Here is a 27500-nt window from a genome sequence, read left to right on the forward strand (position 1 = left end):
TATCGAAGGAATTTCCATTTTTATGTTGCTTTGATATTTTTGTATTTTGTATTTTTTTCTTTTCCCTTTTCTTTGGCTCTCTTAATTAAGTGGCTTTGTTTTCTTGGGGAAAGAATAAAAAAGGAAAGCATATGAGCTGAAATTATAATTTAGAGATGTAACATAGACGTTGTCTGGTGCCCCCTCTAAGATTTCCTAATTTTAGTAGGAAAAGGAGTATATCCAAAATATTGTTGTTTATTAATGTTTTATTTATACGCTTTCATTAGATTATGCAGAATCTTGTCCCTCTCGAATTCATATCATTGGTATGTTTTGCTTACCCCCCCACCCCCCCAAGCAAACTTATTGTTAAAAGTTTATACTTCATTAAACAGTTTAGTTAAGATTAGAAAAAGTCACTGAAGTATTTAATTGAAAAATTATGTTTTTTCTTCTGAGATATTTTTCCCAAGTATTTTTACATAACTGCATGCGTTGTCCAAGGGAAGGAAAAGGAAAAAGTAAATAAGAAAAGGCTTGGGTAGTAACTAGACAATACAATATGGTAATGTTTTAAATTTTCCTGTATATTCTTTCCTGTACATCTTGATTATATCACTGGTAGATTACAATAATTGTGCATGATTTATATTTATGTTTATACTTCATATATATGTGGTGGTGTACTGTATTTGCATCTGCCGATTTAGTTTCGCTACTGTAGATGGACTAACCTTTTTCTTCTCGTAACCTTCCTTATCCTTGTGTTGGTGTACCCCTGCTTGTCTTGCGTAGCTGGAAGATGCACATGTGAACCTCAACAAGATTATAGAACCAGGAATTGATGTAAACTCTCTCCCATTCCAGCGGCATCTACAGTCTCTATACAGTGACAGGTTAGTGGGCTGTGATGGGCTTCCTTTTTCTATTTTGTCTTGATTTTTAATGTGCTTATAGTGGATTGTGGAAGACATTTAAAGAATAATTGGTTCTAGACTAAATTTTGTTGATGATAGACATCACTGTTTTACCTTACAGGGATTGGTACAAGAAAACTGTAGGTCTCCTTTCTCATGTGACACTACAGTTGCTGCACTACTACAGTGTGGCTGAGAATTACACGCACAAATCCCATGCCGCTCCTACTCACGATTCTCTCCCGTATCAAGAGGTAATGCCGGGCAAGGTCTTGGATCTCTCTTTCCTGTCAGACTGCGTGCACGATGAAAGTGAGTCGAACCAGTATACTACGTTCCCTGAGGATAGTGCTGTGTCAACTGGCCTCATTGGGAAGACAGTTGAAGCAGATCATGGTGAAGAGACAGAACTGGGGAGCAATGCAGAATCAATGCTTGATAGCACAGCGATGAGCGAGGGGATGCTGGATGACATGGACAAGGATGAGCAAGTCCGCCAAATCCTCACAAAGTCCTATCCGCAGCTGATGTCCATCCTGAAGGGGCGTTGGGACCGTGTCATGGTGGATCATCTGGAAAAGGAGGTCCAAGAGCTAACCATCTCTCTCCAGGCATCAGCAGGGATGCTAAAGATTTTTATGCATTCAGTGACTGAGAGTCAAGACCTCTCCTCGCACACCATCAGGGATGAAAGTAACATTGACAATGTAAAAGAAAGCTCTCTTGAACTGACACAGCATCATATAGATGCATCTCCTGATCATTCAGGGCTGCCTAGATCAAGTAGACAGGGTGATGAAAGTGGTGATCAGCTGTGTGGAAACACAGAGGAATCCTTACCAGATACAGAAAGAGCAAAGCAGCTCTCAAAGTCACAACTAACTAGTCATTTTAGTTCAAAGTATCCAGAGGACTTCTCTCAGAGTCTGACTCAGTTACTGTGCCATGATGATTCCTTCTTAAACTTGACCAAACTGAAACCCCAGGACCTGGGTGATGAAGAGAAGCTGAAGCGGGCAGTTGTTCAACTTTGCCGAAATGCAGAAGCTGCAGATAACCTTCAGCTGAAGCTCCATCACCTTGAGGGCCTCTGGAAGGGCTGTGAACAGGAGAAAAATGTGTTGGAAGAAGAAATTGAGCATCTCAATCACTGCAACAAGAATCTTGCAATTGAACTCCAGGTATGAACCTCACAAGAAAAGGATTTTTTTTCTTGGATTTATACTTATGATTTTACTTAAGTATAAAGAAAGCAAGGATATAGAAATTTATGAGATTTACCTGAAATGGGAAGTGAGATATAGTTATTATAGTGACTTAACTTATACACATGATTAATCTGTTTAAAATAAATCCACTATTTACAGACTGCAAAAGATCAGCTGGAAGAGTTAGAATTAGTCCAGCAAGGCAAAGGTGGAGCAGGTACAACCCAGTATGCCGCCAGAATGGAAGCTTCTAAAGATATTAAAGAAAGAGGTAATTTTTTATACATGATGTTATTCCATAGGTATCATTGTTCATTTACAAATATCCCTTTTTGCAGATTTTATGTATTCTGGTGATACTTAGGAAATGATTAAATTACAGTGGTAATGGTCAGTGTAGCAAGAGATTATTCATTTGGGCAATTCAAAACTACAAAGAATATTTTCAGAGAACACTTCAGTGCTCAGTTTGTAAATGAAAGGAAGCATAATGTTAATAATAGTAATGTTGATAATTATTCTCATGATTATGATGATTATAATTATGATAATGAAAAAATGATAATAGAGATAATGATAATAATGATTAATAATGATAGTTATAACAATGGAGATAGTTAAAACCATGATAATTCTAATATTAGTAATGATATGATTATTATAATAATAACAAGGATAATGATTATGGTATTCATAACAATGATAATGCTAATGATAGTAATAACGGTAGTAAAAGTTGATATGTTTAGTTTAAGAATAATGAAAATAACAATCTAATGACATCCTTCCCAATATTTCAACATAGTCCGAGCACTCCTGTCTGCCAAGAACAAGTCCTTGATGAACCACACGGAATTGATATCTCGTATTGGGGACCTTGAGGGGATGCTTGAGGCCCTAGTGAGAGAGAGTGATGCAGTTACTGAAACACTAAAGGCCCAAGTGTCAGATCTGTCACAGCAGGTTGGTGTAGTTGACAATTTTCCTTCGTTTTGTGAGGATCGCATAAGGTACATGATTATTCTTTTCTACTGTAGATGCACTGGTTATAAGTCTAGAAGAGAGATGGTATATTTTAAATTATTGTTTCTTTAGTTTGCTCTGTGTTAACCCCTTTTTTTCGTTTTGATGTGATTTGATAAAAATTTTGTTAACTGGTAAGAGCAACAACCAAAACTGTATTTTTTATAGAGTAGTGTTAAACTTGGATAAACTAATTAATAACTCCAGAGACATGTTAGTTTAGACACCACCTAGTGACAAAGTCAGTATTGTCTCAGTTGCCAAAAAGCTACTAGTCATATAATAAGTATGATTATGGAGTTTGCAGACTTGCAGCACATAGTACATATTATTTTCATATTAATATTGCTATGTATATTTTGGTGGGATTATGATACAAATATTATAAGGTTGTGTAACAAATAAACTAGATTTAAAACTCCCACAGTGCTCTTGGCATTACTCTCCAAATGAGCTTGAAAATAGTTACATAAATTTACTATGTTAATGAGGGTTAAAAGAAAATGTTTTTTTCCTGAGCTCCTCTAACTTACTTTCATTGTGGCTACCCAGTTGGAAGTAGCCGACCGTCAGCTTCGGTCCTCTCGCCAATTTCTGGAGGAACATGCCAGTGAACGTGACCAGGAGGTGGAGGAGCTCATCCAAGCCAAGGAAAAATTGCAAGTTCAGCTACGAGAAAGGGACGCTATCATCACACAACACGCAAACCTAGAAAAAGAGGTATGGAATGTATCTTTTATCATGAAGAGAAAAGCTTTACACACACAGTACACTTAAGTTGAATTTCTAATGTTCTGTCTCCATTTCTGAATGAGCCTAATGTTACTTCACACTGTTGTAAGGCAGATTTTGAAATTAAAAGTGCTGAAATTAGATTTATCTCTAATGATAAAAGAAATTTTTAAAATATACTACCATCAAAAAATATCTGAGCAGGATTAATGTAGAACTTGATTAATGTAGAAAAAAAAGAATAGATTTACCATACATACATGTTATTCTTTTATTCTTTCTATCTCTAAAAGCTGTGTAGGACACATGCATTCCAGAGAAATCACTGATATTGCATCCTTTTCTCAAACTAATAGCAAGTGCTTAAAATGCATATGTGCAGTCACATTCATGAAATATGCTTTGTGATATGTTGCTGTCTTTTTTTGTTCTCTATTTTATTGCATGCCATTAATTTCTAGCTTCAGGATTTGCATGGTTTGGTAATTTTTATTTTCTTGGTAGAAGCTTGCTGCAGCATGTTTTTTTTTTTCTAACTGCTTGCTATTATGTGTCTTCTATTCAACTTGTACTTTTGCAAGAGCAGAAGCTTGGGATAAAAGTAATAAAAGGTTGAGAATTCATACACAGATTAGTTAATTATATGCAAAGAGTTTGTGTTTGGATTGCATTTGCATGCATGAATGCTTGTTTGGTGTGTGTATGTGTGTGTGTGGGGGGGGGGGGTGCGCGTGTGTCTGCGCGCGTGTGCCTGAGTGTGTGTGCGTGCACATTTGGAGAGTTGTGCATGTCTGCATGTCTGTAGGTGTATAGTTGAGGGCATATGTGCTGCACATGTTTCTCTGTGTGAGGAGTAACACCAAGCTGCTACAAAATTATATGCTTAAACTCATCAATCCTTATTCGATGCACAGGGTATTAGCCTCCTTTATAGCTCCTTTTGTGTAACTGGGTGTATACATTTGAAAATTCCTATGGGTGTTTCACCTTTCATTTTTCCTGGCTGGCCTTTGTAGCATGTTTATTACAAGATAAGATTTTAACATCTTTCTCGTACATGAACAATTATATATACATGAAATGTTGATGTGAATTTGCATGTTATCATAGTTTACTTAATGTTTTTGGAAATATTGTTGTGGTTGATAAGTTGTTATGATTGTACATGTGATTGTATTTCCATTGTAGTGCATTTGTACATGCTGAGGAAAAAATGCATATTAGAATAAATATGATTGTTATGGTTGACTGTTTCCTCATTACCTTGATGTTAATTATTAACTGAGTTTTGGGTTGAATGTTAGGTAAGTCCTATATAATAGATGGATGCTGGTAAATACAGTATGGTGTAATAAATGCATGATTAAATTATGTCCTCTGCAAAGAGTAACATATTGTTTGTTTTGTGTGTGCTGTACATTTTGATGCTTGTCTGTGCACTATAGTCTTTTATGTTTTTAATGTAGTGTGTGGTTAATTACGCATGTCCATGCATGACAAATTATTAAGTATGATTCACTTCAAATAAACTTTGTGTTCAGGTTTATATTCACTTGAATATTGCGATGATTTGTGATTCAAGATTAAATCAATTAGTAGATGCTGATGAGCATACAGTAGTACCTAATTCACAAGAGAAGGAATGCAACAAATATCATATTGTGCCGTAGGTGGAGAATTTAGAACGAGATTTACGGGAAAAATCACAGGAACTTCAGGATGCTCTTGCCCTAAAAGAGGAATTGCTAGCTGAGAACAAGACTGCCGTGGATAAGGTAAACGTTGTTGTGTTACTTCGTTGCACCCGAGCCGTGAGAGATTACAACTTTTTTTCCTTTTTTCCTTTTTTTTTTTTCCTTAAATCTTTCTAATTCCCTGCATTTACAGAAGAAAAAAAGTTATTGTTTTGGTGTTTGCAATTTGCACACTTTTTGGTTTAGTCATGCATGAATGTGTTTTACATTGCTTTATTTCCTTGTGTTATCTGTACCCATATACAAACATCAAATATTATTTTATCAGCAGCATCCTTCTGTACAGTACTACACCTAATACACATTTTAATTTGATTTGATTTTCTTTATTCATTATGTGATTTTTATAATTATTTAGATTTTTTTTTTCTCCCTATTGTTCTTTAGAGCTGATTTGTAATACAAACATGAAATGGAATTGTTTAGAAGAGTGTTTTTATCTAATACTTTGACATATAACAGAAAGTGAAAGCAAGAGGGAGATGGAGAAGAAAAAAGAGAGTGAGGAGGAATAGAGGCAGAGAAAGGAAGAGGGAGAGGGAGAAGAAAAAAGAGAGTAAGAAGGAATAGAGGCAGAGAAAGGAAGAGCATGTTAGGAAGCAAGAGGGAAAGGAAAAAAGAGTGAGAGGGAGAGATCTTGATCTTGATTATTATTGCGTGGGGTGCTGGTTAGTACATATTATGCATATAGGGAATGAAAGAAAGAGAGAGAGAGAAGAGGAGAAGAAAGGAAGAGAGTCAATAAAAGGTGGGAGAGCAGCAGAGTGGGTTAAAAGTGAAGGGAGAGTGAGAAAGAGAGAGCAAAAGGGAGAAAGAAATAAAGAGAAAGAGAGAGAAAATATTAATGGGAAGGTGACGGAGAGAAAGAGGAAGATTAAAACTTCCATCCCTCCCTCCCTCCCTTCCCTCCCTCCCTCCTCCTCCCTCCCTCCTCCCTCCCTCCTCCCTCCCTCCTCCCTCCCTCCTCCCTCCCTCCTCCTCCCTCCCTCCCTCCTCCTCCCTCCCTCCCTTCCCTCCCTCCCTCCCACCCTCCCTCCCTCCCTCCCTCCCTCCCTCCTCCTCCCTCCCTCCCTCCCTTCCCTCCCTCCCTCCCTTCCCTCCCTCCCTCCTCCTCCCTCCCTCCTCCCTCCTCCCTCCCTCCTCCCTCCCTCCTCCCTCCCTCCCTCCTCCTCCCTCCCTCCTCCTCCCTCCCTCCCTCCCACCCTCCCTCCCTCCCACCCTCCCTCCCTCCCACCCTCCCTCCCTCCCTTCCCTCCCTCCCTCCCTTCCCTCCCTCCCTCCCTCCTCCCTCCTCCCTCCCTCCCTTCCCTCCCTCCCTCCCTCCTCCTCCCTCCCTCCTCCTCCCTCCCTCCCACCCTCCCTCCCTCCCTCCCTCCCTCCCACCCTCCCTCCCTCCCACCCTCCCTCCCTCCCTTCCCTCCCTCCCTCCCTCCCACCCTCCCTCCCTCCCACCCTCCCTCCCTCCCTTCCCTCCCTCCCTCCCACCCTCCCTCCCTCCCACCCTCCCTCCCTCCCTTCCCTCCCTCCCTCCTCCTCCCTCCCTCCTCCTCCCTCCCTCCCTTCCCTCCCTCCCTCCCTTCCCTCCCTCCCTCCCACCCTCCCTCCCTCCCTCCTCCCTCCCTCCCTTCCCTCCCTCCCTCCCTTCCCTCCCTCCCTCCCTTCCCTCCCTCCCTCCCACCCTCCCTCCCTCCCACCCTCCCTCCCTCCCTCCTCCTCCCTCCCTCCTCCTCCCTCCCTCCCTTCCCTCCCTCCCTCCTCCCTCCCTCCCTTCCCTCCCTCCCTCCCTCCCTTCCCTCCCTCCCTCCCTCCTCCTCCCTCCCTCCTCCCTCCCTCCCTCCCACCCTCCCTCCCTCCCTCCCACCCTCCCTCCCTCCCTCCCTCCCTCCCACCCTCCCTCCCTCCCACCCTCCCTCCCTCCCACCCTCCCTCCCTCCCACCCTCCCTCCCTCCCACCCTCCCTCCCTCCCTTCCCTCCCTCCCTCCTCCCTCCCTCCTCCCTCCCTCCCTCCCACCCTCCCTCCCTCCCACCCTCCCTCCCTCCCACCCTCCCTCCCTCCCTCCCACCCTCCCTCCCTCCCACCCTCCCTCCCTCCCACCCTCCCTCCCTCCCTCCCACCCTCCCTCCCTCCCACCCTCCCTCCCTCCCTCCTCCCTCCCTCCCTCCCACCCAACCTCCCTCCCTCCCTCCCACCCTCCCTCCCTCCCACCCTCCCTCCCTCCCACCCTCCCTCCCTCCCTCCCTCCCTCCCACCCTCCCTCCCTCCCTCCCTCCCACCCTCCCTCCCTCCCACCCTCCCTCCCTCCCACCCTCCCTCCCTCCCACCCTCCCTCCCTCCCACCCTCCCTCCCTCCCACCCTCCCTCCCTCCCACCCTCCCTCCCTCCCTCCCACCCTCCCTCCCTCCCTCCCTCCCTCCTCCCTCCCTCCTCCTCCCTCCCTCCCTCCTCCTCCCTCCCTCCCACCCTCCCTCCCTCCCTCCCACCCTCCCTCCCTCCCTTCCCTCCCTCCCTCCCTTCCCTCCCTCCCTCCCTTCCCTCCCTCCCTCCCTCCCTCCCTCCCTCCCTTCCCTCCCTCCCTCCCTTCCCTCCCTCCCTCCTCCTCCCTCCCTCCCTTCCCTCCCTCCCTCCCTCCCTCCCTCCCTCCCACCCAACCTCCCTCCCTCCCTCCTCCCTCCCTCCCTCCTCCTCCCTCCCTCCTCCTCCCTCCCTCCCTCCCTCCCTCCCTCCCACCCTCCCTCCCTCCCTTCCCTCCCTCCCTCCTCCTCCCTCCCTCCCACCCTCCCTCCCTCCCACCCTCCCTCCCTCCCTTCCCTCCCTCCCTCCTCCTCCCTCCCTCCCACCCTCCCTCCCTCCCTCCCTCCCTCCCACCCTCCCTCCCTCCCTCCTCCCTCCCTCCCACCCTCCCTCCCTCCCACCCTCCCTCCCTCCCTCCTCCCTCCCTCCTCCCTCCCTCCTCCCTCCCTCCCTTCCCTCCCTCCCTCCCTTCCCTCCCTCCCTCCTCCCTCCCTCCTCCCTCCCTCCTCCTCCCTCCCTCCTCCCTCCCTCCTCCCTCCCTCCTCCTCCCTCCCTCCTCCCTCCCTCCCTCCTCCCTCCCTCCTCCTCCCTCCCTCCCTCCCTCCTCCCTCCCTCCTCCTCCCTCCCTCCTCCTCCCTCCCTCCTCCTCCCTCCCTCCTCCCTCCCTCCCTCCCTCCCTCCCTCCCTCCCACCCTCCCTCCCTCCCTCCCTCCCTCCTCCTCCCTCCCTCCTCCTCCCTCCCTCCCTTCCCTCCCTCCCTCCCTCCTCCCTCCCTCCTCCCTCCCTCCCTCCCTCCCTTCCCTCCCTCCCTCCTCCTCCCTCCCTCCCTTCCCTCCCTCCCTCCTCCTCCCTCCCTCCCTTCCCTCCCTCCCTCCCTTCCCTCCCTCCCTCCCTTCCCTCCCTCCCTCCTCCCTCCCTCCTCCCTCCCTCCCTCCCTCCCTCCCTCCCTCCCTCCCTCCCTCCCTCCCTCCCTCCCTTCCCTCCCTCCCTCCTCCCTCCCTCCTCCCTCCCTCCCTCCCTTCCCTCCCTCCCTCCCTCCCTCCCTCCCTCCCACCCAACCTCCCTCCCTCCCTCCCTCCCTCCCTCCCTCCCTCCCTCCCTCCCTCCCTCCCTCCCTCCTCCCTCCCTCCCTCCCTCCCTCCCTCTCTCTCTCTCTCTCTCTCTCTCTCTCTCTCTCTCTCTCTCTCTCTCTCTCTCTCTCTCTTGCATTCTCTCATTCTCATTCTCATTCTGTTTCTCATTCTCGTTCTCATTCTCTCTCCCTCCCACACCCACCTCTTGAGTATCACTTCCATTTTTATTTCTCTTCAAAACATTGATTTGAGACATTTGTATAGACCTCCATGTCTGTTGCTAGTTGGAAGCTTGTATATTAGCAATTACTACATAATTTTATGTTTTTAAGTGGTATTTGTCAAGGAAAATGTGTCATACTTAACCTTTAAAAAGATCATCATTATGCTTTACGGGCAACCATTTAGCATTACCAGTATGCACTCTTTGGAGTTTTAAGTAATGAATCAGGAAAGTGTTCTATTTGTTTGCACTCCCATACTGATTACCATGTAATACTGAAAGCAGCTAATTAATGCTTTCAGTTTATTATTTTGACTGTAATGGGACTAAATTCACAAGTGAATCTGATAAGTATGTATTAATCATAAAGCTACATTTCGTCATACTAATTTCTATTTTTGCATGAAAGTTCATGAAATAAAACTTCATATTAAAATTCCAGTGAATAACATCTTTAAAGAAAAGTTTACTAAAGCCATGATGATCAGTTAAGCTACTGCATACTATCAAATTTGAATGATAAACTATCCAGTTTGTTTGAGTAATTATTATTGTTATTATTATTATTATGATTATTTTAAACAGCTTCAGGTCATTGAAGACAGGCTGGACAGAACTACAAGGGGCCTTGAGGCTCTGCAGCTATCCATCTCCTCAGCTTCTCAGTCCGAGGAAGATTTGTCTGTCAAGTAAGTGTTCTTTTTCTTTCTTTTTTTTTTTTTCCTTCTCTTTCTTAGTATGGAAAGTCCTGACAGTGTTTAGGATAGTTGAGAGGTGGTATTGATTTTGAGAAAGGCTCTTATGTTATGTTGGGGAAGAAGGGATGAATGGCAGTTAATTTCACCTGTGCAGCTAGTATTTTGGTATTTTAACACTCTTCCCTTTATGACAGTTACATAACTCTGATGAAAATAAAGAAGATTGTAATATAAATTATGCATTTTGCCATATGAAATTAACCATTTTGTTTTATGCCTCCAGCATTACCCACAATGAACTATGGTTTAACTTAACACTGTTAATGGTATCACAGAGATCATCTGGACATCCCATCTTTACGCGAGCTGGAAAGCAGCCGAGCCTTGTCTCCATCCACTCTGGACAGGCGACTGGAGGACAAGTTGATGATGCTAGAGCGTACCACAGAAGCGGCAGTGAAGCGCACACGGGACCTAGAGATGACTGTCAAAAATCTGAGGCTGGATCTAGATGTATGTGGTTTTGTTTAGAATCATAAATCTTAAGGATTAGTGGTCATGATTACAGTCACTTTTAGTGTAATTGTGTTATCCAATATCTGTTTATTAAACACAAGGATAAAGAATGGTTACCCACCGTCTTTCAGGAGGCAATAATAGAGCGGGATGCCCTCCAAGAGCGGTCAAGTGACCAGCTCGTTAAAATCTCGAGCCTGGAAGCACGGCTGGATGAGCTCAGGAGGTCAGACCATCCCATGGCTGCTGAGATGAGACAGCGGTTCACTCTGGTTCAGGAGGATTTGGAGAAGAAAAGGAATGAATTGGCAATAAAAGGAAGAGAGGTAATGCAGGTTTGCTTTTTTAAATATAGTTTTATATATTTTTTCTTTCTTTTCTTTTCTCTTTTTTTTTTTTTTTTTTTTTCAAAGGTAGTTGTTGAAAATATTAAGAAATGTGTTTGGATTTTCATACTGTAGTTTTTTTTTTTTTTTTTTTTTTTTTTTTTACAACTATTTTGATGATCATTCAGTATTAGATTTTTTAAGTGACATACATCATTAGAAAATGAAGGAAAGATGTTAGAATGGCAAAAATGTATTATCATAAAGTTTTGCAAGAGTATTTAAGTTCATTAAAATTGTTTTCATTGTTCGTTGTAGAGTTCATATTTTCCTGTATTTCCTGAAGGTTAAATTTCTGAAGTTATCCTGAAAAGGGATTCAAATCTTTATCTTTATGTCATACTGGTTGTCCAAACTTTTAGGTTGAGGAGCTACGGTTTAACCTAAACGACATCCGAGGAAAGTTGTTGTCCCGTGAAGACGAGTTGCAACGACTGCTCTCTGTTTCACAGCCCCACAGTCTGCCCCAGTCATCAGCTGAACAGCTCCTGGCCAAACACCAGCAGCTGGAGGATGAGCTCAAGGCAAAATCTGATGTGATTGAAAAATTAAAGGTAATTGGATACAAATACAAATAAACTTTGGTCATATCTGTATGATATACAAGTTCTGCACAACAGTATTTGAGGTTCACAACAAACTTGAGATTTGTTATAAGAGAGGCAGGATTCAGTCCTTTTATTGGATTCAGTACCATGCCGTATAATTCCCTTGCCTGTTCTATGCATTCCACCGCATTCCAGGAAAGCACTCTTCTCCATGTTCCATTCCCTTCCTTTGCATCTCATTAGTTCCCGTCCTTTCCTATGATAAATATTCATCAGTAACTTACCCAAGTTCGAATTTTTTTTTATTTATTATTTGATTTGCAGAATGAATTGTCTGATGCAGCCAAAGGAAGTGGAATGTCTTCTGTGCTTTCGTATCGTCTTCTGGATGACAAAAATGCTGAAATTGACAACCTGGCTCAGCGTCTGGAGGATGTGAAAACCAGAATTAAAGAAGTGATTTTACAGCTGTCGCAAAATGGAAATGTGGAGGAAGCAGTGAATATGGTAAGCATCCGATATGCAGGAGTTCTCTAAAGTATCTTTGAAAATTATGGTGTAATGTCTGAAACAGTAAATTATCTTATTTGTTAATTTGACTGCTTTTTAGCTGCCAGTTCATGCAACGTGATTATATATTTCTTGTATGGTACATTAATTTAAATGTACATTTGGGAGAAAGTGTACATTGTTTTTCTGAACTCACCATGATATATCGTAATATGCCTTTTCTTTTTCTTCCTGTCCTGAATATGATATAGTTTATTCACTAACAAAATGCACTATAAGTTATTTGTCTCTCCCTTTAGTTTATAGCTGATTCTCTAACTAGAAAGTTTTCCATTTACAGCTAAAAAGAATTGCCTTTGATGGGAAATTCCATGAGACTCTGGATGACAATCCACTCAGCCTGGAAGTGTTAAGAAGAGATCCAGTTGAGGTTTCTGCGAGCTTGACTCCAATAATGGTTAGTTGACTTGTATAGGATCAGTTGAAACAAGTTTTTTATTAGAATAATTCTTTAAACAATATTTGAGTATTATTCTGTAATTAAAATTTAGGTTTGTAAGTAATGGCCTATTTTCTTTTTCTTTTCTTTTCCTTTTTCTTTTTCTTCCTTTTTTAAAATTAAATGCATTATAAAAATGAATTTCAATAAATGTAGGAAAATATGTCTATCACAGTTAAGAGTAAATAAAAGTGAATAAAAGTGCTTGGAAGGATTTTATGCACAATGTAATGATGTGACATTTTATTGTAGGTACCAGACTCCAGGGAAAAATCCATGCCCACAAGCCAGGAAGAGGACACAATTACCACACAGTCATCCCAAGACCTGTCGTTAATGTCAGTACAACCGGATGTCCTGAAGGTTCCAGATGATCTGGTCTATGAGACATTATCAGCTTCAACAGAGTTGAAACAGGTAACTGTAATTTTATTTTCTTGTTATGGATATTTTCTGGTAAATGGTTCATTCAAGTTGAAATTAGCCACTCACCTCAACCCAACTGCCCTGGATATATGTTCTGTCCCTTGTAGTTTTTTGTGAATGTTGTTACATACAGATGGCTCCATATGTGCTCAGTTGGCTAGGAGTCCATCAGTAGCCCTAGTGACCGATCCTGATTTTTCTATTCCTTGAATTGGTGGGAAAATGAGTTTTTCTTTTTAATACAGTTGACATCAATACTGTTATTATTTTTATAGATGTTATGATTATTAAAATGTTATTAAAATCTCAGTAACATTTAAGACAATGAAAAGACCCTTTAGGGAAAAGGGTAAACAGGTGAGATAGGTATTTAGTCCTTGGTGACTAAATACAATAAATAAACATGTATTACATTTGGCATGGCATGTATTCTTGCCATACGTGGCAATTGGGTTAAAAGAGTACAGCATTGCTATTAATGTGGCAGATTAAAATAATTTGCAAGAATTTGTGTACATTTTTCTCTTTAGGAGTTATATGTTTAGGATCCAAATCACTATTTTGAATAAAGAATAATATCACACCATATTGATTACCCCTTGTGAATGAATCTTCTATTTACATGTATATATTTTGACAGGTGTTAAATGACGTGATTGAAGGCAGGGATAAAGAAACTGCTGGTGCTTCTTTAAATGAAATGGAAATGGGAACACCTGAGGTTAGTACATTTAGTTATGAGTAGGTTGTAGTCTGTAAGAGTAGTGGTTAGTTGAAATTTCTTTTCTTTTATTAGCATTATTATTATTTTTTTTTTTCTATAACTTTCTTGTGAAGTAAAGAGAGATGAAGAAAATTGACCAGATGCTCCAATTTGTGTGGGGGGGATGACAGTCTTTTTGCTTAAAAAAAAAGAAGAAAGAAGAAAAAGAGACTTGACTAGGATTACTGGAAAGATCTTGAAAAAGGAGTCATGAGAATTTAATTTTATTTATTTATTTTTTTATATATAGGGCATTGTGATTGGGTTTGTGAAGTTTGGTTGCTCATTGAAGTATCTTTTTTTCTTCATATTATTAGTTTGTGTTAATATCCTCTTTTTTGACAATAGGTAACAGATTAGTATACATTCTAGTTTATATTGTTTTTTTTTTGTTTTTTTTTGTGACATTACTATTTATTTATTAATTTAAAAAATTCTGCTGTCTCAACATCAAAGGTCATCAGCGACATATTCCAAATATAGTGATAGGGTAAGCAAGTTTTTTGGTTCATAAGGCTTAAAACAAATATGCTAGACACCAAAGGTTATATTGCATTATGATAAAGTATTGCGGCAAAAAGGGTAAAAAGGAGTTATTGATTAGGATATGTGGAATGAAGAAGGGGATAAAGAAGAAAAGGAAAGGGAAAGGGGGAGAAGAAAAGAGGCCAAGAGCTAAGGTCCAAGGCAGGGGAGATCCCCTACATTGGGCCTCTGTCTCCATCTCCTTAGCCCCCTAGACAGCAGTGACATTACTAGGCAGCAGATCCACAAACGGAAGAGTCTCTTAATGCCACGAAACGAGTGGTAGATTCATCTCGGCTCTATACAGTTGTGTTAACCCCTTGTTCGCGGGTGGTATCTGCAATGATGCCATGGTGGCGTAGTGCTGATGCCGCAGGTGGCATCCCTACAGATGTGACTCATACAGATATACCCGTTTGCCGGACAGCACGACCACCGAAAAAGCCTGCGCACATTGGGTTAAAGAAACGAATGTATGTCAATTTTAAGGGTTATTATTTATATTGGTTTATTTTTTTCATCCTTCCACTATCCAGTTTAATATATCTACTTTTATACTTGTATGAATTTTCTAAAAGTACAGACATTTTTTAAATTTCTGGCTTGATTTTGTTCCTTTTTTTTTCATCCTTCTCTGTCTTTTAGTGTTTTATTTTTGTTCTGTTCTCTGTGTTATGAAGGAGGGAATTGAACCCAGGTATGGAAAGCCTTCACCTCCAGAGCAGACAGCTACTTGTGGAGAAATTACACTTACAAGAGAAGACTATGAAAACCTCTGTTCTGCTAGTGATGAAGTTACTGTCCTTAGAGTTGAAATTGACCTTTTGCAGAAGGAGATAATCAGCTTAAATGACTACCAGGTAGATGAGTTCCGGCAAGGAGGAGATGCAGATGGCTTGAATTGTTGTCAGCCTTGCCTGCTTCCGAGAACTAACCACTATTGTGCATAAGACTATTGTGATATACAGTGCCTGTTTGAGTTCTAACATCTGTATGGAAGACTGTTGACCAATGACTGCTGGCACTTTGTAGTTCATAGGCAGACATTTGAAATAACAAGAGAAGTGTTTGATTCGCCGACGTGTTTGTGGAATAGTACTGAATGCAGCTTTGACTACAGTATTTTGAGTGGGAACTATAAGGTTTTGTGTTCCAGTTTTTGTTATGACCTCTGCAATGAAACCAGATTTTTTCTTTTCGTTATTGTGCCCAAGCATGAAGATATTTTGCATTTTTGTATTTAAAACTAATAATTTTAAAGCTTTTCTTAACTGAAAGCAGCATGTTGGAGCTCTACTAATTGATATGGAAAGGGAGTAGTTTGAAGCTTCTTAACATTTATATTATATATATTTTTCTTGTTGATATTGTACATTACTATAGTGCTAATTGAGATGCCTAAATGTTATTTAACTCTATGTAAAGATTCCGTTGACCTACATAGATGTATTTCAGGGTTTGTACATAGGTCTGTCAAACAAATTCAGAATTAGCATGAATAGAGGAATTTTCAATGTAGAAGTCTACACTTTGTTAAATGTTCAGTAATTGTCTTTTCAGTGTTATTCTCCGAGATTGAAAATACTGGGATGTCTGGAAGGAAATTGCACATTGGTAAATAACAGAAAAGAGTGCCCTAGGAAAGAAAAAAATAGAAAAGCCATTTATTGTATAGATAATATATCATCTTTATTTTTTCCTTTTTGGCATATTTGGGGAAAGAGTCTTTTCTAATCCAGGGGCCTAGAGAATTTAGACCCAATAATGATGGGAAAAACTTTCAGTAAATTCTGAAGAAGATGGATGTATGTTAGTTCGTGTCAGTCTGTGCCTGGGCAGTTGTTCAGCCTTCAGTGGGGTGTGCAAAATCATCTGGCGTTTGTGATTATTTGCCGTGATGTGAGTGCAAGTCACACATTGCCAGTGCTTATGGAGCTTAGGGGAATCAGTGAGAATAAAAGGATGAATTGGAAATAGGATAAAATAGGATATTAAGAAGTTTACCATTGAATTCTCATTCTATATGAAATCAGGTCATGTAAGAATTGCTGAGTTTTGACATTTATTTTTAGTTCTTTTCAGTTATATATACATATATTCTTAGATGATTTTTTAATTCATATGTATAGAAAATCAAGTAAAATGAGATTATTTGATTACAGTAAGCAAAATAGATTAAAAGTGTTGAGTAAAAAACTATTGTTTAGTAAATCATGATCCCTGATTTATTGCATGCCTTAGGAATGTACAGTAATAACCCCATTATTCAAAAATATGTAAGGGCTTTATATAAAGACTTGTAATATGGCATTTCATATGGCTTCATTTATTTATATATATATATATATATATATATATATATATATTTATTTTTCTTCTTCTTCTTCTTCTTCTCTCCCCCTCTCTCCCTCTCTCCCTCTCTCCCTCTCTCCCTCTCTCCCTCTCTCTCCCTCTCCCTCTCTCTCCCTTTATCTTCCTTTATCTCCCTCTCTCCCTCTCTCCCCCTTTATAAACAGACAAATAATTGGGAAATAATAATTGATAATATAAGTGTTCTAAATTATATAATGAGTACTTCATGGAAAGAAGTAATAGGATTTTATAATAAGAGATAGATTTTCTTGTTACATTTATTTACTTGTTACATTTACAAGGATTACATAGTAATACTTCAGCTTAAAGGAGTGTGTGTGTGTGTGTGTGTGTGTGTGTGTGTGTGTGTGTGTGTGTGTGTGTGTGTGTGTGTGTGTGTGTGTGTGTGTGTGTGTGTGTGTGTGTGTATGTGTGTGTGTGTGTGTGTGTGTGTGTGTGTGTGTGTGTGTGTGTGTGTGTGTGTGTGTGTGTGTGTGTGTGTGTGTGTGTGTGTGTGTGTGTGTGTAAATATATTACACATATACACATATGCATATGCATATACATATGCATATGCATATACATATACATATACATATACATATACACATACACATACACATACACATACACATACACATACACATACACATACGCATACGCATACGCATACGAATACACATACACATACACATACACATACACATACACATACACATACACATACATACATACAAACATATACATTCATATATATATATATATATATATACATACATATACATATATATATACATATACACACATATACACACATACACATACACACAGAGAGACCTGAAGAGAAACAGAAACATACCACATACACATCAAAGAAAAAATATATTTACCTTTATTAATTTTTATTTAAAGGTATGTTTTAAGTATGTATTGGTGTGCTATATTTCCTTATCATGTAAATTGTAGAAGAGTGTCTCTGAATGCAAATGGAGAATGAACATAAGAATTGACAAAGACTAATCCAGTGAAAGAGATGCGTGTGTGTAGATTGTATAACCACTGTTGAACCGAAGCAAGAGTGAAAGATTAAATTCAGTCAAGTGTATGTATTTCCTGAAAATAAAGTTATGTGAAATCGTGTAACGTTAGGCGCTTCATTGTGATCAGGTGTAGATATATATAAATGCCCTGTATATTTTTGATTTATGAAGTTCATAGGTTGTATCTCTTTGGTTTATTTTTAACAGTTAATGAATTGTCCAAAGTGTATTGTTGGCAATAATGATTCAGAAATTGTAATGAAGACATCACCAGAATCATTCAGTGTTAATAATAAGTATCACTAGATAATGAATTAATGAATATATACAAGGTGTATTGTCTTTAATTTCATGGGCCTATATATGTAATGATTTCCTTGATACATACTCCTAGTTGAGTTTCAAGCTCAAGTTGTGTGTTTTGTGTTTGGCATTTGCTTACCTGGATATTCTGCTTATGCCATTAACAGAAAAAACTGGAGGATGACTACAGAATAGCTCAAGATTTATTAGAGGCACGTGAGGCAGAAATCACACAGCTGTCAGAGGAAATTGAGGATGTTGTACCACAGCCGTTGCCCTCAGAGACAATCCAGATGCAAGATCGATGCTTCAGACTGGAAGAGCAGGTGGGCAGATTTTTTTCGTTTTCTTGTATTCTTTTAAACCTGTGAAAGTATTATTTTAGTGTTTTCTCACTATTATATTAACAATGACCCTTACAGTAGAGTTTAATGAAAGAAAAAATGTTATGGCAAATATTTTTAACACAGCTGTTGGAGCTGCAAGGCAAGTTGGAAAATATGGAAACTGATTACGAAGAAGAAAGAAAATGCCATCAGGAGTCTGAAGAAAAGTTAATGGAATATGGAAAGGAAAGAGATAGGCTGAAAGAAACCATTAGAGAAGGCTCAGAAAAAGTGAAGAAATTGGAAATGGAATTTAGAATGACTAAGCATAGTTTAGAAGAGAAAACAGACCAGTTACAACAGGTATGTATTAACTCTCTGGCAGTGTGTTCCCTGTACCCTCATGGATTATTTCTGTAATTTGGATTTTCCTCCCAAAGAATTTTTTCCTTACAAATCCTTTTCGTTGTGGCCGGTGTTTGTGCCTTCTAGTGCTTGCTTGATAGTCAGCCATCGTGTTCTCAAATATGAAAATTATAAATTCACTTATATAGATATTTCATAAAAATGAGTCAGTGATGATACTTGATCCGGTTGCGTAAATATTTCTTTCTTCACAGCTAAAACAAAAGTATGCTGAGCAGGCAGTTGTACTTCACTGTAAAGAAGAGGAGCTGCTTAAAATGAACACACAAGTCGACCAAATACAGGTGGAGATGAAAGAGAAGTTGTCTCACGCAAACAGAGAGCTCTCGAAGATGGAGCAACAGTATCAGGGAGAGATATTAGGTGATGAATAATTTGGTATTTTTAAAAAGGTTCTTTTGGAGCAATATTATTAAATTATTTCATAAGAACAAGGGAAAAAAGACCACATACATTTTGTTTAATGTTGTTAGTTTTAGATCTGACACTGCTCGAACACTGCAATAAGAATGGTGTACTAGACATTAATATCATAACCTAAAAAAGAAAAAAAGAAGAAAAAAAAAATTGTTACTAATGTCTTCCAATATAATATGCTTACAGATGTGAAAGAAGAGCAGATTGTTAGAGAAAAGCAATTATGTAGTGACTATGAGGAACGCATGGCAGATCAGGTGAGAATTTGTCCCCCTTGTGTAACATAGGGAAAAGAAAGAAAGATTTATATATATATATATATATATATATATATATATATATATATATATATATATATATATATATATATATATGTGTGTGTGTATATGTATATGTATATATAAATTCTTTTGAAGCAATGTTTTCCTGAAAGTTATTTTGGACGATATTGATATTTTGCTATTGATGGTGTGAGACAGGAAGACGTTATCATGTAATAGCTGAAGAGTAGGATAATACTATCCAGATAAATTATTAAAAAGTTATTTCAGTGTGCATTATAGACCCTGAATAGCCACAATATTGTTATGTTGAATTATGATATTTCCTTGATCTGTAAATGATTCCCAGAAGGATAATTTTTTGTCTACACCTGCCTTTCAGGTGAGTGATTTAACCAAACTGGTACGGGACAAAGAAGAGACAATATCCAGGATTCGCCAGTATTACGAGTCTGAACTGAAGGAGGCAGCTGCGCAAAAGGACCAAGCGTTGCGGAAAGCTGGCGAATGGCGGGAGAAACTGAGAGTGGAAGAAGCAGGCGAACAGAGCCGGGATATTAGTGAGTTTTGTTGTTGTTTCTTTAAGCCCGCCTGGAAAGTAGATGTCACCATTGAATACTTTGAATATAGTAAGCAGTAAAAACCTGCAACACCTGTAAATTAATTCCATGTCATTGTAAGTTGAAAGTAAAAAGACTTCCCTTTTTCCCAAGGTCGTTTGTGTGACTCCCTTGAAGAATTGAAGGCAGGTGTAGCCCAGGAGGTTAACAAGTCAGACCAGCTGGATACATCTCTGGTCACTTACCTAAAGCAGGGGCAGGACAGGGAGAATGCAGGTCATTCAAACAGAGCCTCTAGCACCTTCAGTGATGTCAGCGAGGGGGATGACACTGGGGATGTTGTCAACAAGGTCCAGAAACTTATGACAAAGGTTCATCAAGAAGGTGTTCAGGTAAGGGTGAAGTGTGAAACACTGGTGTAGTAATATTGGGAAAGGAATACATTTTTCACCCATGAAAATGGGATGTTAGAGAATGCTTTGTAAAATAAGGGAACAGTTTATAGATTTTGTTTAGGTTTATATTGGTGTACTAATATTTTTTCTTTGTTTCTTAAGAATTTATATCTTTTGAAGAGAGATTCTGTCCTTAACATGCATATGGGATGAGTTAATCTTTTCATTTAGTCCTAATAACTAATGTTGATTCTGTTTATAATACAGGTACTGACTTTGATCGAGCTGATGTTCCTCCAGAAGCACCAGTCACATCTAAACACCACACAGAAGTCTCTCATTAGTCAGACTGGCTTACCGGGTCTTGAATCCCTTGACAACTCTAGTGTTGCCTCGAGAGAGGTGTCACCCAAATCTGGGCCCAGTGGCATCGATGCACTCGGCAATAGAGAGAGAACACAGCTGCTTCGTCGCATGGCAAGTCTGGAGGAGGAGCTTGGCAAGAAGGAGAGAGAGATGAAGGAGAAAGGTCAGTACCCACCAAAATGACATCTTTGGCTAAAGCAGTGATGTGTATGCAGTTTATTTTAATGCTGTTGTTGCTAAATGAAATGTTGCAGAACCTAGAGTGATTTTTCTCTAATTTGTTTTCTAAAATCAAATATAGGGAATAAAGAAAAATAGGGGGATTACAGTATAGAAGTTGAATTTCCAAGAGCCAGAGTGACAACATGGATAATGGGAAGAACAGGAGTGTATCTTAATGTTTTAGCAAGTAGCCTTTGTTGACTGGGCATAGTGTTGTTGCAAGAAAGGAGTAAGATGTGGTACAGAAGCCACAAAAGAAGACTAGGATAGTTTAGTGGGCAGGATTGAAACTGTTAGGCAAAAAGATCAAAACTATGATTATGTATATCTTGTATTAATCATTATGGAACTTCGTCCAACAGTTGAACAGCTAGAATTCCACCTGGAACAAGAGGAGATAGCAGCAGATGAACTGAAATTGAATACTGAAGCTGATAAAAGAAGAATAGAAAAGTTGAGTGAGCAGTTGCATCAGGAAAGGCTGTCAGGGGCGGATCAGATCTCAGAAATAACATTTTTACGATCTCAGCACACTGCCTTGCAGATACAACTGCAAAAGGTGCAGGAGGAAAGGAATCATCTAAGGTAATTGTTATTTTGTGTTGTCTCTTGTAATCCATTTGTCATTTAGTTTTTTTTCTTGTGCTCTTCATGATTTGCAGTGCTTCCACATATTCAGAAATAGTTGTTACACTTACTCTGGAGAAGGAGGTGTTATTATTAATAGTATATTGATAATTTGAGGGCAGTGATATATTATTTTATCAATGTTTTGGTCTACTCTGCTTTTTCATTTTATGACATGAAATGAGCCCTTTGAAGACCTTAGCTTGTACATTATAATTTACATTGAATTCCTGTCAGTGAAGAGTGACGGTAAAAATTTATCTTATTCCCTGGTTTTCACAATTGCATTTTCTTTGATCTCAGATCCCTCAGATTACCAGATGGCAATACTTGCCCTTGTATCATTTGCAAAGAATGTTACTCTAGAGTGTTTAATATCTTTATCTATCTATGACCCCAATCTTATTTCAGAAAAATAATCTTGACCCATGTGGTACTATACTAGTGATAGCTGATTTATTAGAGGGCATTCCACAAACTGTTACTTTTTTTTGTTTGGAAATCACACATCCATCCTCTGTTGTTGCTTTGATTCTTAAGCCCTTAATTTCAGGTAGTAATATTCTGTGATTAAGCTTGTCAAAATCTAGATGTATCATATCAACTTCTATATTCATGTAGGCCCTGTAAAGAGGTTTTCTGAGGGGTCCAAGATTTGTGATAGACAAAATCTATCATTAGTGAATCTGTCATCCAGGACTGATCTTGATGTTTAAATTTTTTTTTCTTGTTATTCTTTTAGAAATTTTTGTTATGCGAGATGTCAGTATTACTGGTCTATAGTTTTTTCGCCTGAATTTGCCTTTTCCTGTCATGAATTCTTCCGTCCATGGATTACCTCCATAGGATTGCCAGAGATTTTGCTATAGTACTTTCCAACTTTTAAAAGATTGCAAGAATTTTCTTTGGCTTTATTTAATGTTTTGAGTGGTGGCCCTTTTGTTGGAAATTGTTTCAGATGTTTTTTTCATTGCTGGTCATTCTGAAGTATCTGTTTTTAATGCTTATATGTTAAATAAGCTAAATGTACTGATTCCCTTGACATTTGTACATGTTCAATGGAAGAACTTTGATTAATGTTTTCATATTTTTTTTTATTTGTCTGCAGCATATGCCTTCCTTCACTGATGGCAGTATGGTGGTTTTTTTTCTGTCATCATCAGCATGTAATTTTATGTTACAGAGAAAGCATAGATAGCACTCAGAAACAGATTGAGTCTTTAAGAGCAGACCTGCAGGCAGAACGCAGTAATTTCAGCAGTGTCTCAAAAGTACTTAATCAGCAACGTCGTTTGTCTTCCACCACCAAGAATCAGCAGAATCAGGTCATCAAGGTGAGAAATGATGAATAGACTAATTGAGGTTCATCGAGGTCCTTTTTTTTTTTTCTTCTTCAAATGGTGATAAAAGAAGAAGTGATTGTGAAAGAAAAAAAAAAAAAAATAGGATTTATTTTTTTCAAGTAAAACTATGATTTATTATTTTCAAATTAAGCTGTGCTAAAAGGAATAAGATTTATGAATGACTAAGGATTATCAGTAAATATGAATTGGTATCTGTATTTACATCCCCAGTATCTGGTAATGCACATTGTCACATGTGAGAAAAAACTCAAAATTAGATTACTCTTTTGCTTTCTTTAAGTATCTAGATTATTTTTGGGTTTTAGAAAATGAAGAGGATTGAAGAACAACCACTTTATTAGACAAGAAGGCACGACATGGTATGGCAAATACATCACATTTCCTTTCCTTCCCTCGTTGCAGGACCTGCGGGAAACTTTAGAGAAGGAACGAGAGAAGATCCTTATGCTCCGTGCTCAGTTGAATGAGGCTGTGAACAAGCAGGCAAGTGTAAAATCAGCTCTGGGCAGGGCTTCAGCACGAGCCAGAAATGCGGACATTTTGGAGAGTAACATCAGGTCCTCAAGTGAAGATGTTAAGGTAATGCAAATGTCATTTTTTTTCTTTTCTTTTCTTTCCTTTTTTACCCAGTGTGAGCAGTACTAATGAGGAAGTATTTTATATATATATGTATATTATATTATATTATATTATATTATATTATATTATATAATATCAAATTCTACTTATTTTTTTTTCTCTCTCACACACCCACACACTCACACTCTCACTCACACTCACACTCTGTCCCTTAGATTATAGTTGATTTCTACTAATTTATTTGAAGTACAATTCATGGTCTTGGTACATTGTCTCAGGGTATGCTAAATGTCGGAAATTCCACATTCTCAGGTCCAGCTTGTTATTGAACAAGAAAGAGTCACTGAATTGCAAAGGTCACATGATAAGGAAGTCATGAAAGTTCAGAACCTGACAGAACAGTTAAGGATTGAGAGAACCTCCTCGAAGACTCTGTTGATGGAGGAGCAAGGAAAATGTGCAGAGTATACAAAACGGATAAGAAGCTTGGAAGGAGAAAGGGACAAGCTTAAGAGACAGGTAAAGAGGTTTAATATCTGAGTATTGACATAGAACTCATTACAATAAAAATAAAATTGAATTCAGATGAGTAAGCAAAAATTTGGAAACAAAACCTTTATTTGGCTCTTTTTTCACTTAATTTTTCTCAGGTCGCCAGTGATCTTGAGAGAATACAGCACCAAGAGTCAAGGATTCGAGAGCTCGAGAGTGCCCTAACAAAGCTGGAGGCCGAATTGAGAGCCCAAGCGGCCGCCCACGAGATGGCATCCCACAGGGTCAGGGAAGGAGATGCACAACTGCATGCGTCGTATACTTCTGTACTAAACAAGCTGGTTAGTTTTTCAGTGGTGTGTGTCGGGGGTGTTGTCACGTGGGTTTAAATGTGGATGCTAGTGTCTTTGTGTCTATCAGTTTGTCTCTGTCAGTCTCACAGCGAGTATGTGTATGCACACATTTTTACTACAAACCGCATATTACATCTAAAATATACTACTATAGATTTCCATACCTGGTCAATCCATTTCTTACTACGATCTCTTTTTGTTTCTGCTTATTTTCCAAAGGGTGAGGCTGAGGCAGAAGTCTGTTCACTCCGTCTTAGGAACAGCTTGATCTCAAAGGACCTAGAATTGGCCCGTGAAAAGGAGATGCAACTTCAGCAGGAGTTGAACACAGAGAAGATGGCCATCAACCGGCTGGGTCTTCCTGCTCTTGCAAAGATAAATGTAAGATTGGGGGTGCTTGATGTTTTTGCCTTATTTTGTGTTCATGATGTATTTGGTGTTTCAGCCATTTACAGGGAACTATAAGAGAGTATCAAGATGATTTTGGAGAAATAGAATAATGTAATAAAGTCTTATTTTCCCCCCAAAATTAACAGGCTGTATTTTTTATTTTGAATGAAATTGGATACTTATGATGGGCTTTAAAAATTTAAATACATATACCCATACTAGTTGCATCTCTTTCCCATTTTGCAGAATTTGAATGAATACTTCGAGCTGCAGCTAAAGGAAAACGTCGAGCTTTGTAAATCAGTCCTACGGTTGACAGACAACCGCCATGCAGCACGTTTGAAGATTGTTAGTTTAGAGGCCATAATCACAGATCTCACTGAACAATTGGTTAAGGCTAAGGCAGTAAGTATGAAGCTGCTGTTCTTGAATCTAATTTACTTTGTGTAGTGAGTGTTGCTGAAAGAATATAATTTTTTTTCTCTCTTTCCATTTCCTTCAAAAACCCTTTTATTATATAGAGATGTATTCTACGATTAGAGTAGATTTCACAATCTACTCATTACAGCTAATTATAGAGTATGAAAACTTTCCCACCGTTAGCTTATATCTCTCTCTTTTTTTTTCTTTTTTTTTTTGTAACCTACCTTTTATAATTGTTACTTTCATCCTGATTGAAATTTCTATGCCTCTAGGTAAGGACTGCTAATATAAAATAGCAAATATCTTTCATATCAACAAAGATCAAATTGGTAACCTTAGAGCATAGCACAAGTTCAATGTACTTAGATTCTTTTTGGCTTCTTACAAAGAACAAGAAGTACGTGACTTGATTTACAAAGTTGTATAGCATTTGGTCAACAACAAATGAAAATTTAAATACAAGTTACTTGTCTTTTCACAGGCTGCTAACTCAAGCCCAACACCAGAGAGAATTCTTCGTAATGAGCGCTCGCTCTGGGAGACGGAACGGACAGCTTTGCAGTCGCTTATCTCACGCAAAGATGCTGAACTTATGAGGGTGCGAAGAGAAGCAGAATCACGACTTAGCAATCAGAACTTCAGTGCTCCTGCAGATGACTTGAGGGTGAGAGGGATACATTTGATTGTGATTGTTTGATGCTGTGCTGCATACCACTTGTGGGGAATGAATGATAATGATGTGACTATCTCAGAAAGCATTACATATGCTCTACCCAAAGGACTATTGAATTTTTAATTTCTCCCTTGCTTACCTTCAGTATCCTCATTACTCATGTCTACATTCACATATATATCTCTATTTTTCTTTATCTATCTATCTATCTAAATATATATATATATATATATATATATATATATATATATATATATATATATATATATATTAAGAAAAATTCTCCCCAACTCCTTGCCACTCAGTACAGTAAGAAAAATGATAATTTTTTTCACAGGCTCAGTACATCTATGGGAAGTACCTACAAAGTGAGTCGTGGCGCAAAGCACTTGTCTTTCAAAAGAAGTACCTGCTTGTGGTGCTACAGGGTTATGAAGCTACGGAACAGAACACCTATTCTCGCCTACATGTGATGGCTGAGCGAGTGTATGGTCCAGGGACTAGTTCATCGAGAGCTTCTCAGCCGAGGGGCCAGCCAAATCATAGATTTAGGTAATTTTTTTTTCTTTTCTTTTCTTTTTTCTTTTTTTTAGGGCTTTATCCTATTATTTTTTATCTTTTATATAATGTATTTTTCTTTATTTCATGCTACTTAAAAGATTATATTATTATTCTTGTTGGTAATTATGTGAAAAGCAGTTCATTTGAAGAATCTTTCATTATTTTCAGGGTGCGTGTGTTGGTAGTGATAGCTTGTTGCAGAATGAGATACATGGTCCAGAGATGGAAGAGAAGTAGAAGACTAGGCTCACAAGTTCTCCTCCCAAACCCTCCCACGTCGGCAGTTGGGACTCCAGGTTTGTTTTATATTTCATCATTTAATTGGAATTGTAAAAGATGGTATTTGGTATTGATACATTACAAGATGTCAAGGAGAATAGTGGCAATTTCAGAATATGTAGGATGATGTACTTTTTGCACATAACCTAAGCACAATCTTTTGTGTACTTAAAACATTACTCTGTTACTTGTAATACGTGATATAGTGTAGATGCTATAGAAGGTAGTTGCTATACTGTATGAAGGAATAATGACCAGGGAAAAAAGTCCCATGTGTAGTGCACTTGCATCCAACTATTTAGTAAGATTCAACAACCATGACATTTTCTCTCTTTGACGTGTATGAGCTAGTATTTTAATTATCAGAAAGAGAAATATATAGCAGAAAAAACAGGATATTTAGAGTATACATAATATCATAGAGAGGATATGAATATATGTACAAACGCTGTCAAACAACAAATGCTGGATGGGCATCTGTAGGAGGCTAGGCTACAACAAGCGATCCTTACATATTTTATGTAAATGGATTCAGCCTAGTCAATGTTATGCAGGATTCTCCCCTCCTTCTTCTTTGATAAATGATTTAGTAAGTTTTTTTTTTTTTTATAAGTTTTATTTTTTTATTCGTTTTCTCTCTCTCTTATTTTATCCCCCATTATATGTACGCATTTTTCTGAGTAGTAATATATTATCAAACAAATTACAGAGCCTACTCATGGCAGCAGGCCAGAGTCAGCAGCTAGTGGACCAGCTTTACCCCTACGCTTTACAG

General features: G+C 39.3%; 2 protein-coding genes across 5 annotated transcripts in view; both read left to right on the plus strand.

Annotated features, from left to right (window-relative positions):
• Positions 1–6432, plus strand: part of LOC125039472 (COP1-interactive protein 1-like) — a 68293-nt gene extending 61861 nt beyond the window's left edge. For 2 of the 4 annotated variants that reach the window (XM_047633441.1, XM_047633462.1), the window contains 6 exons: positions 778–878; positions 1021–2080; positions 2267–2378; positions 2913–3070; positions 3683–3850; positions 5533–6432. In XM_047633441.1, coding sequence (XP_047489397.1) covers positions 778–878; positions 1021–2080; positions 2267–2378; positions 2913–3070; positions 3683–3850; positions 5533–5733 — 1800 coding nt within the window. In that variant the 3' untranslated portion in view covers positions 5734–6432. The remainder of the gene's footprint in view (positions 1–777; positions 879–1020; positions 2081–2266; positions 2379–2912; positions 3071–3682; positions 3851–5532) is intronic. The other 2 variants (XM_047633452.1, XM_047633471.1) reach the window with 2 other exon arrangements.
• Positions 6433–9941: 3509 nt separating this feature from the next.
• Positions 9942–27500, plus strand: part of LOC125040196 (A-kinase anchor protein 9-like) — a 19177-nt gene continuing 1618 nt past the window's right edge. Inside the window, exons 1-27 of the mRNA XM_047634746.1 lie at positions 9942–10114; positions 10459–10636; positions 10771–10965; positions 11388–11579; positions 11898–12080; positions 12424–12540; positions 12835–12999; positions 13649–13729; positions 14977–15156; positions 18159–18317; positions 18462–18680; positions 18938–19106; positions 19347–19417; positions 19824–20001; positions 20155–20393; positions 20664–20925; positions 21347–21569; positions 22795–22945; positions 23378–23554; positions 23867–24073; positions 24205–24387; positions 24619–24780; positions 25036–25194; positions 25694–25876; positions 26223–26437; positions 26615–26742; positions 27435–27500. The exon at positions 27435–27500 is cut by the window's right edge and continues 133 nt beyond it. Coding sequence (XP_047490702.1) covers positions 9942–10114; positions 10459–10636; positions 10771–10965; positions 11388–11579; positions 11898–12080; positions 12424–12540; positions 12835–12999; positions 13649–13729; positions 14977–15156; positions 18159–18317; positions 18462–18680; positions 18938–19106; positions 19347–19417; positions 19824–20001; positions 20155–20393; positions 20664–20925; positions 21347–21569; positions 22795–22945; positions 23378–23554; positions 23867–24073; positions 24205–24387; positions 24619–24780; positions 25036–25194; positions 25694–25876; positions 26223–26437; positions 26615–26742; positions 27435–27500 — 4615 coding nt within the window. The remainder of the gene's footprint in view (positions 10115–10458; positions 10637–10770; positions 10966–11387; positions 11580–11897; positions 12081–12423; positions 12541–12834; positions 13000–13648; positions 13730–14976; positions 15157–18158; positions 18318–18461; positions 18681–18937; positions 19107–19346; positions 19418–19823; positions 20002–20154; positions 20394–20663; positions 20926–21346; positions 21570–22794; positions 22946–23377; positions 23555–23866; positions 24074–24204; positions 24388–24618; positions 24781–25035; positions 25195–25693; positions 25877–26222; positions 26438–26614; positions 26743–27434) is intronic.

The sequence above is a fragment of the Penaeus chinensis genome, chromosome 3 (assembly GCF_019202785.1).
Source record: "Penaeus chinensis breed Huanghai No. 1 chromosome 3, ASM1920278v2, whole genome shotgun sequence".
In the NCBI taxonomy this organism is placed as follows: domain Eukaryota; kingdom Metazoa; phylum Arthropoda; class Malacostraca; order Decapoda; family Penaeidae; genus Penaeus; species Penaeus chinensis.